This window comes from Oncorhynchus clarkii, chromosome 13 (assembly GCF_045791955.1).
Source record: "Oncorhynchus clarkii lewisi isolate Uvic-CL-2024 chromosome 13, UVic_Ocla_1.0, whole genome shotgun sequence".
In the NCBI taxonomy this organism is placed as follows: domain Eukaryota; kingdom Metazoa; phylum Chordata; class Actinopteri; order Salmoniformes; family Salmonidae; genus Oncorhynchus; species Oncorhynchus clarkii.
In genome coordinates, this window is record NC_092159.1 from 10,035,577 (window position 1) to 10,045,432 (window position 9,856).

Genomic DNA, 9,856 nt, shown 5'->3' on the forward strand with positions numbered 1-9,856 from the left:
TAGAAGTAGTAGTAGAAGAAGTAGTAGTAGAAGAAGAAGTAGAAGTAGTAGTAGAAGAAGAAGTAGTAGTAGAAGTAGAAGAAGAAGTAGAAGTAGAGGTAGAAGAAGAAGTAGTAGTAGAAGTAGAAGAAGAAGTAGTAGTAGAAGTAAAAGAAGAAGTAGAAGTAGAGGTAGAAGAAGAAGTAGTAGTAGAAGTAGAAGAAGAAGTAGTAGTAGAAGTAGAAGAAGAAGTAGAAGAAGAAGTAGAAGAAGAAGTAGTAGTAGAAGTAGAAGAAGAAGTAGTAGTAGAAGTAGAAGAAGAAGTAGAAGTAGAGGTAGAAGAAGAAGTAGTAGTAGAAGTAGAAGAAGAAGTAGTAGTAGAAGTAGAAGAAGAAGTAGAAGTAGAGGTAGAAGAAGTAGAAAAATCAGCTGACCTGTGTGAAGTGGTGAACCAGCGCCCTGCTGTCCATCATGCCCTTGTAGAAGCATGGTGTTACCACGAGAACCAGGTCTGCCCCCGCCCCCGCCATCCTCTCTGTCATCACTACTGTAGCTTTGGTGGCTGAGGGGGGGCAGGTGAGAGAGGGGGAGAAAGCGAGGGTGCGGGGGAAAGATCGGAGTGAGGGAAAGGTTAGAGAGGAGAGATAAGGGGGAGACAGAGAGAGAGAAAAAGAATGAAAGAAAGAGAGAGGGAGGGAGGGAGGGAGGGAGGGAGGGAGGGATCAGAAGGAATGAGGGAAAGAAAGGAGAAGAAAGGATAAAGACGGAGAGAGCGAGATGGGAGAGAGAAAGAAAAGGGAGAAAAAGAAAAAAGAGAGAAAGAGATTTATTCAGATCCATGTTTACAACACTATTAAATCCCATTAAAGGCCTTTATTGGCATGGGAAACATATCATTACATTGCCAAAGCAAGTGAAGTAGATAATAAACAAAAGGGAAATAAACGAGGGAAACTTTACGCTCGAAAAGTTTTAAAAGAACATAGACATTTCAAATGTTATATTACTGGCTATGTACTGTGTTGTAACATCTCTAGGTAGGCTAAGTGCACCATGTTAATGTCATGTTGTAACCTATACAATATAGGAAAGTGGCCATCCCTTTCAGTAGTTAACACTGGGGCATTACAGGGGCATGATGTGGTAGCAATGACTATACAGCCCAATAAAAGATTGTGTTATTGGGTTTATTGGACAACCATTATCAGCCAATAAAACCGCATGATATTAAAACTCTATAGCTGGGCTGAGAGGTAAAGTGTCTCCTGAAATAGTCAAAATCACAGTATTCACACTTCGCACATGAACACATTTTTGCTGTACAATTTGTTAGACATCTTTCATATGGTTCCTATAGGTGGTCATCGGTCAGTTACGTTAATGAGAGTCACATGGTCTCCTTCTCGGTCACACAGACTCACACAGGGCCTTACATTCACATCCGGATCCTGCCATGACCAGCTTGTCTGTGGGCAGTGCCAGTCTGACCCTCCTCACCACCTCTACCCTCTCCTCCTCCGTCAGGTACGGGTACTCTCCATTAGAGCCCTGCACCACCAGACCTGGAACACAGAACACCATCATGTTTGCACCGATCAATCTTATGGCTTGGGGGTAAAAACTGGGGTAAAAACTGTCGAGAAGCCTTTTTGTCCTAGACTTGGCACTCCGGTACCTCTTGCCATGTGGTAGTAGAGAGAACAGTCTATGACTGGGGTGACTGGGGTCTTTGACCATTTTTAGGGCCTTCCTCTGATACCGCCTGGTATAGAGGTCGTGGATGGCAGGCAGCTTAGCCCCAGTGATGTACTGGGCTGTTCGCACTACCCTCTGTAAGGCCGAGCATCACTGCCTGGTACGGCAATTGCTCGGCCTGCGACTGCAAGGCACTACAGTGAGTTGTGTGTACGGCCCAGTACATCCCTGGGGCAAAGCTGCCTGCCATCTCTACTACCGCATGGCAAGCGGTACCGGAGTGCCAAGTCTAGGACAAAAATGCTTCTCAACAGATTTGACCTCCAAGCCATAAGACTCCTGAACAGGTAATCAAATGGCTACCTGGACTATTTGCATTGTGTGTGTCCCCCCCCCCCCCCCCCCAATCCCTCTTTTTACGCTGCTGCTACTCTCTGTTTATCTTATATGCATAGTCACTTTAACTATACATTCATGTACATAATACCTCAATTGGCCCGACCAACCGGCACATTGGCTAACCGGGCTATCTATCTGCATTGTGTCCCACCACCCGCCAACCCCTCTACCCTACTGCTACTCTCTGTTCATCATATATGCATAGTCACTTTAACCATATCTACATGTACATACTACCTCAATCAGCCTGACTAACCGGTGTCTGTATATAGCCTCGCTACTGTTTAAACCCTCGCTACTCTTATTTTCAAATGTCGTTTTACTGTTATTTCTTTACTTACCTACACACATACCTTTTTCGCACTATTGGTTAGAGCCTGTAAGTAAGCATTTCACTGTAAGGTCTACTACACCTGTTGTATTCGGCGCACGTGACAAATAAACTTTGATTTGATCCAAGTCGTGAAAGAACAGCGCCTAGCCCTGAAACGTCAGTATACAGGAAAACGCGACTGACCGTGGGAATCGGCCAGAGGGCACTAAACACCCTCCACTGGGGACTATACCAATATATTGTACCTTGCCTGCAAACGTGCACCTCTGTCGGACCTTGCCCCTGGGCCTGGCCCCTAACCAAATTAAGTGGCTGACAATCTATATGACAAACGAGGCCACCGACACGACCACGGTACTGCCTTCTCAACGCAAGATATAGGTTTAATTGTCACAATTAGACTATAGGCTACTGTTAGGACACTTTCGTCGGGAAACGCAATATTTTTAGACTACATAGACTAATATGCATACAAAATAATGTATTATCTTCTGATCATGTCGTCTTCATTTTCATAATTAATTTCGATTTGCAAAGAAGACAGACAATACAACAACTTGAACCAGGACAAACCAGTCAGTCATTGCAGAAAATACTTTGTAAATTGTAATTACCTTTGAAAGGAATCTTTGCATACTTCTGCAGGTTTTCATCCAGTTTCTGATAGTCCACGTCCTCTTTCTGAGTAAACGGCGTGGCTATTGGCGGGTAGATCCCCCCGATGTCCACTCTCTGTCCAGCCGCCGCGCTTTGGGTTCGGCTCTGGGTCCTAGTTGGCTTCCACAGCACAGAGGCACCACGTCTACACACTGCTGGACCGACAGTTCGGAGAGTTTTGACACCGAACATTGTGTCAAATGGAACGGCTGTATTTTGGCTGCAGAAGCGGGTGGGTTGACAAAGTACGGTGGCCGACACCAACAGATGTTGCACAGACTATGCCAGCCCAGTTAATATGCAACGACGCTCTCTAAATATTGACAAAAAGTTCAGGGGGTTTGACATTTTCCCAGCTTTGGAAATCAGGTGGCCTTCCTCAGCGAGTCTAGTAATACAAGTACGTTACCCATGTTTATTCTATGCGCTAGGCGAGTTGTGGGCTCCCAAGAATATAGGCCTAAACTCTCCAAAGTTGCCGATCTCTATACACTTTCAGTTCAATATCACTATTCGGACATTCTCATTTGCACATTGAATTAAGTCATACCGGTGAATAAAATATGTGCATTTCAGTGGGGTGTAGGACCTAAGCAACTTTCAAGCTGGTTAGGCTGCAGCGCAGGCTTGCTTCAGTTTGGGCAGAGATGAAGAGGTAAGGAGAGGCCAGACTCGGAGGAAAGTCGGTCTCCCTCCAGCAGGTGACGTTTTTTATCACACCAAGCAAGGAGTTTTTGTTTTTGTCGGTCAATGAGTGTCGAATTTGGTCAACAACAAACAATGAATGGCTTATTAACCTCCCGTGTGCTACGCGAGGTTTATTTGATTGAATAGACATTTTGAAACGCTTAGGTTGTTAGAGTGTGCTGATATAAGTAGCACACGTGACATCACCGCAATTTAGAGAAAAAACACTTTATATCGCAGTTGCCTCGAGATGGCTATGCATATTCATGATATGAGGCAAGTGGCATAGAGTCCTTCCATTGAACACAGGCGGTTGACGTCAACAACCATCATCGAATATTCAAAAGAGTATTAAAATAATGAGATGTAGCCATCCACTAATCTAAAGAAAGATTAGTATTTTTGATGTTTAGAAAAACAAACCTCCGAAAGTAGGCTACTTACCGATATGAGTGATAATGTTTTTGTTAAATGACCAAATCTCGCATACTATATCCATATGCAAATCATAACGTTTCTTTGGAACCTGGGTGATGTCATTTATTATGAGGACAATGGATCATGAGTCTATAGAATATGTGATGTTACTACAGCTATGACCAGGGCTTCAATCAGTTATAGGTAAAGATGGATAGATTATCATTAATTATTGTTAGCACACATATATGTTGTACAATACCGCCGTCTTCTGGAGATTATGGCCGATATATTACAATCATGATATTATGACGACACACAAGACAACTCACACGTGATCCACGTTGAAATCCCAATAGTCCTAATTCACAAATGATATTGCTTCACATCAGATTACTTTGCATAATGTCATTAAAAATATACATATTATTAATGTTATCCTCAAACTATACCAGGTACTGGTTCTAGGTATGCTCTTAGAAAAAGGGGTTATTTGGGGTTCTCTATGGAACTTTTAGGGGTTCCATACATGAAGCAAACGATATAACCCTTTTTGGTTCTATATAGAACCTTTGTGTAGTCTGGAGGCATAATCACCATTCTGAGCATGGTCTGTGTGTCTGAAAGAGTCCTGGCCTTGGCGCTGATCAGGGAGAGCTGTTTACTGAGCCAGGCTGTGTCTCGGCCAACTCTACACAACAATATACTGCTCCTCAGCCTTTTGTTCATGTATGAGAGAAGGGGGGGGGGGGGGGGGGGGGGGGGCGAATGAGGGAGATAGGTAGGATAAAGAGAGAATTGGGAGAGAAACAGGCAGAGCGCGAGCGAGAAAGAGATGCAGAGTGGGAGACAGAGAGAGAGAGAGAGAAGGGTGAGAGGGAGAGAGAGAGAGAGAGAGAAGGGTGAGAGGGAGAGAGATAATAGTTTCATAAAAGCCACATCCGATCCACGACATTCTTTCAGCAGTTATTTTTGTTTCCATTCCGTCTGCCCAGAAAGTGTTGTTATGGGAATATAACAGAGAGACAGACAGACATACCAGTAGGATGACTACGCTGTTTACGTAATTATAAACCCACTGAACAAAAACATAGACATCTTTGGAATGATGTTTTTGTAGGTGCAGTGCAGGTAGTAGCATAGGCTGCTATTTGTCCGTGCGCAAAAACAGATTCAGTTTGGGTGTAGAGAGTAGAATAGCTAGACAGAGTGGGGGGATTGATAAGGAATCTGATAATGAAGTCTTATTATATTTACCACTGGACAATTACTGGGGAAGCAATCTGGAATGGAAACTTCCCGTGTTCTATTTCTGTGTGTCTCAGTACGTGTGCCTCAGTACGTGTGCCTATTGGCATTCGTAGCCGGCATCTTCGTGCAAAATTGCATTACGTCACTACATAATTCTGGTGAATTCTCTCGCCCACCAAAACAAGGACTTGACTACAGGCGTCCAGCCAGCCAGCCGCCCCGTTAGCTGCATGGTGTAGTAGAGTAGAGAAGCATCATCAGCATCAGCAACAACAACACCGGGAAATGCAGCTGCTGTAAAGGAACTGGTCCCCCACCCACCACCGGCAGATGGAGTGTGAGCGCGCCACCGCCACGTGACTCGGTCGGTTCGCATCTGTAGTGTGGCGGAGAATCTCACTCTGCATCATGGCTGCGGAAGATGTAGCTGCCCGGTCCCGAACCGCCCCCCTCTTCCCCAGGGTACCCTTCTCCCCAGCCCGGCTGCTGTTCCTCTCTCTCCTCTCCCTCTGCCTCATCCCCTCCCCGTCCCTCGCCCTGCTCGGCTTCCGTCCGGAGGAGACCGGGGGAGAGCTGTCCGTGGACGACGGGGTGCTGAAAGCCACGGAGGGAACCCGCTTCATGCTGCGGGTCTACTACGCCTCAGCCCCACAGAGGCTCAACCGGACCGCTGGGGCCAGAGCCAACGCCGCTCCCTGGATAGCATTCATCGAGGAGCCGAGGCCGGGGAGAGAGGGGCAGGTCCACCCGAAGCGGAATATGTGCATGGATAAAAACGCCAGGAGCTCGGATATTGAGATCTTGGGCTCTTTCAAGTCCGCTTCGAGTCAGAACTCCGTGTTGGTGGAAGTATTGGCTAAGAACCTGCGCAGGGGAGAGAAGATTAAGTACTATTCGATTTGTGCCTTCGACGGGTCCAAATGGGAGCACTACCGGACCCGGGATTTCTGGGTCGCCGTGGTGGAGCGCGGGGCCGAACCGGACCTCTGGCTTCAAGTGTTAGTATCGGTTCTGTTACTGGCCCTCTCGGCGCTCTTCAGTGGCCTGAACCTCAGTCTGCTCGCGTTGGACCCGGTGGAACTCCAGGTTTTGCAGAACAGCGGCACGGACAAGGAGCAGAAATACGCGAGGAAAATCGAGTCCGTGCGGCGGCACGGTAACTACGTCCTGTGCACTTTGCTGCTGGGCAACGCGCTGATCAACGCGGCGCTCGCAGTGTGGATGTGTCAGATCCTGGGGATGACCTGGTTGTCCACCATTATCTGCGCGTTTGGGATCTTTTTCATTGGGGAGATCCTGCCACACTCTGTTGCGTCGCGGCACGGCCTGGCCATCGCGTCCAAAACCATCTGGGTCACCCGTCTTCTCATGGTTCTCTCCTTCCCCATCTCCTACCCCATCAGTAAACTCCTGGACTTCATCCTCCACCAGGAGATCAGTAACTTTTATACGCGGGAAAAACTCCTTGAGATGCTGCGCGTGACCGACCCGTACCACGACCTGGTTAAAGAGGAGCTCAACATCATACAGGGCGCGCTCGAGCTCCGGACCAAGACCGTAGAAGATGTTCTGACTCCGCTAACCGACTGCTTCATGCTCACCTCGGAAGCGGTGCTAGACTTCAACACCATGTCGGAGATTATGCAGAGCGGCTACACGCGCATCCCGGTGTTCGAAAACCTGCGGTCGAACATTGTGGATATTCTGTTCGTGAAGGACTTGGCGTTCGTTGACCCGGATGACTGTACCCATCTGAAGACCATAACACAGTTCTATAAACACCCCATGCACTGTGTGTTCAACGACACCAAACTGGACGCCATGCTGGAGGAGTTCAAGAAGGGTAAGGAGAGGGGGGGGGAGGGAAGTAAGATCACCCAAGAAACTCTAGAAAAGATAGTATGATGATTGTGTCTCCCCTCTCTCTCACTCTCTCTCTATCTTTCCTTTTCTCCCTCCCCTCTCTTTCGCTCCATCCCACTCCCCCCCTCACTCTTTCTCTTTCTCCCCGTTTCTCTCGCCCCCCCCCCCCCCTCCTCTCTCTCCCTTCTTGGCCGAGTCACTGGTTTAAGCTCCTATTGTTAATTTCCGTAAACTACACCAGTTTACATGTCGGGCCAACCAGTGTCAATGTAGTGATATAAAGTAACTTCAGTGAGATTCTCTCTGTGGAGACAACGGTTGTCTGCTCATAAGAGGCGCTGTACCATAGTGTGACTAACAGGGACATCCCATCCCAGTGATAGTCTACTACACAGGGAATAGGGTGGCGTTTGGAATACCGCCTTGGATATAGCCTATTCCTTATGGGCAATTTATGATGATATGGGCAGGTAAGGTGGCTTGGTGGGTGTGTCTCTTGTTGACCAATAGCAGGGCGCCATGTTGCCATGTGGTCTGTGTCTGTTTATGGGGGAAGAAGGCAGTGTCAGCGTTTCTCATGTTGTTGCGAGCAGAGGCTGTGCTAGAGAAACACATGAAGGACACCTTCAGTAGATGTATGTGTTTACACTGTCTCGACCCGTATTCATAAAGCATCTCAGAGAAGTAGTGCTGATCTTGGGTCAGTTTCTCCTTTTAGATCACATAATGAATTAGATTACATGGACAAGAGGGACCTGATCCTAGATCAGCACTCAGTATAATCCACACAAATGAATAGATAACAAAACAGTGTGTGTTTAAGAGAGAGCGTTTTGAATTGAATTGAATTGAGAGCACAAGCTTGACAGAGAGACAGAGAGAGAGACATAAAAGGCTGCTATCTTTCGAATGTCCTTTCCTGTCATGACACCCCCTCCCCTCTCTCCCTCCACCCATCCATCGCTCCGCCCCCCAGAGAGAAGACATTAAATATTCAGAGAACACTTTCGACCTCTTTCCCTCCCTCCCTCCCTCTCGCTCTCTTCATCTGTCCTCTGTGATGCTGCATTCAACACAGCCACAGTGTGTGCGTGTGTGTGTGTGTGTGTGTGTGTGTGTGTGTGTGTGTGTGTGTGTGTGTGTGTGTGTGTGAAAACAACAAATCAGCAAAGCGCCAGTACAACAGACTACTCCCTCCCTCCCTACCACAGTGTCTGTAGCCTTTATAAGCAAGTGCACAAGAGTGTATTCCAACACTGAGCTAAAGCCTAGAGACACTAGGTGTGGGAGCTGAGCTAAAGCCTAGAGACACTAGGTGTGGGAGCTGAGCTAAAGCCTAGAGACACTAGGTGTGGGAGCTGAGCTAAAGCCTAGAGACACTAGGTGTGGGAGCTGAGCTAAAGCCTAGAGACACTAGGTGTGGGAGCTGAGCTAAAGCCTAGAGACACTAGGTGTGGGAGCTGAGCTAAAGCCTAGAGACACTAGGTGTGGGAGCTGAGCTAAAGCCTAGAGACACTAGGTGTGGGAGCTGAGCTAAAGCCTAGAGACACTAGGTGTGGGAGCTGAGCTAAAGCCTAGAGACACTAGGTGTGGGAGCTAAGCTAAAGCCTAGAGACACTAGGTGTGGGAGCTAAGCTAAAGCCTAGAGACACTAGGTGTGGGAGCTGAGCTAAAGCCTAGAGACACTAGGTGTGGGAGCTGAGCTAAAGCCTAGAGACACTAGGTGTGGGAGCTGAGTTAAAGCCTAGAGACACTAGGTGTGGGAGCTGAGCTAAAGCCTAGAGACACTAGGTGTGGGAGCTAAGCTAAAGCCTAGAGACACTAGGTGTGGGAGCTGAGTTAAAGCCTAGAGACACTAGGTGTGGGAGCTGAGTATCACATCAAACCAAACATTGAAATAGCATGTGTGTAAGAGCTGTTAATGTGCTGCTAGACCTTTCTCTCTCTCTTTTCCTTTCTCTCTCATTCTCTCTCTCCCTCTCTCTTTCTCTCTCTCTCTCTTTCTCTCTTTTCCTCTCGCTCTCTTTCTTTCTCTCTCTCTCTCTCTTTTCCTTTCTCTCTCATTCTCTCTCTCTCTCTCTCTCTCTCTCTCTCTTTCTCTCTCTTTTCGGCTCTCTCACTTTCTCTCTCTTTCTTTCTCTCTCCCTCTTTCTCACTCTCTCCCCCAGTCAGAGTGAGACACAGTCAGAGTGAGACACAGCCAGAGTGGGCGAAGAGAGGGGAGCACAGTAGGAACAGCAAGGAGATCTCTTGTGGACGCTGTTGGGGGGGGGGGGGGGGGGGGGGGGGGGGCTGCAGCTGTGTGTGTGTGAGAGAAAGAGAGGGTAGCTGCAGCTGTGTTCAAAGATGTGTGTTAAGTGTTGACTGTGTTACATAATGGCTGATGATGTAATCTTCAGCTGCTGGTGTCTGCAGTGCAGTCTCTCTCACTCTTCCTCTCTCTCAGTCTCTCTGTCCCCTCCCTCTCTCTCCAGGGGGAGCCCTGAGCAGTGTACAACTCAATCACCTTGCACGCCCCCTCCCACCCCCTACTCCCTCCAACCCCTACCTCCCCTCTATTCTCCTCCTCCCTTT

At 47.8% G+C, this 9,856-nt stretch overlaps 2 protein-coding genes across 3 annotated transcripts in view; one reads left to right on the top strand and one right to left on the bottom strand.

Moving 5' to 3' along the window:
* Positions 1-3,721, bottom strand: part of LOC139424364 (4-hydroxy-2-oxoglutarate aldolase 1) — a 17,060-nt gene extending 13,339 nt beyond the window's left edge. Inside the window, exons 1-3 of the mRNA XM_071176109.1 lie at positions 3,022-3,721; positions 1,413-1,541; positions 414-541 (exon numbers count right to left, since the gene is read on the bottom strand). Of these exons, the coding sequence (XP_071032210.1) occupies positions 414-541; positions 1,413-1,541; positions 3,022-3,256 (492 nt within the window). The 5' untranslated portion in view covers positions 3,257-3,721. The remainder of the gene's footprint in view (positions 1-413; positions 542-1,412; positions 1,542-3,021) is intronic.
* Positions 3,722-5,685: 1,964 nt separating this feature from the next.
* Positions 5,686-9,856, top strand: part of LOC139424363 (metal transporter CNNM1-like) — a 15,128-nt gene continuing 10,957 nt past the window's right edge. For both annotated transcript variants that reach the window (XM_071176107.1, XM_071176108.1), the window contains exon 1: positions 5,686-7,262. In XM_071176107.1, the coding sequence (XP_071032208.1) occupies positions 5,828-7,262 (1,435 nt within the window). In that variant the 5' untranslated portion in view covers positions 5,686-5,827. The remainder of the gene's footprint in view (positions 7,263-9,856) is intronic.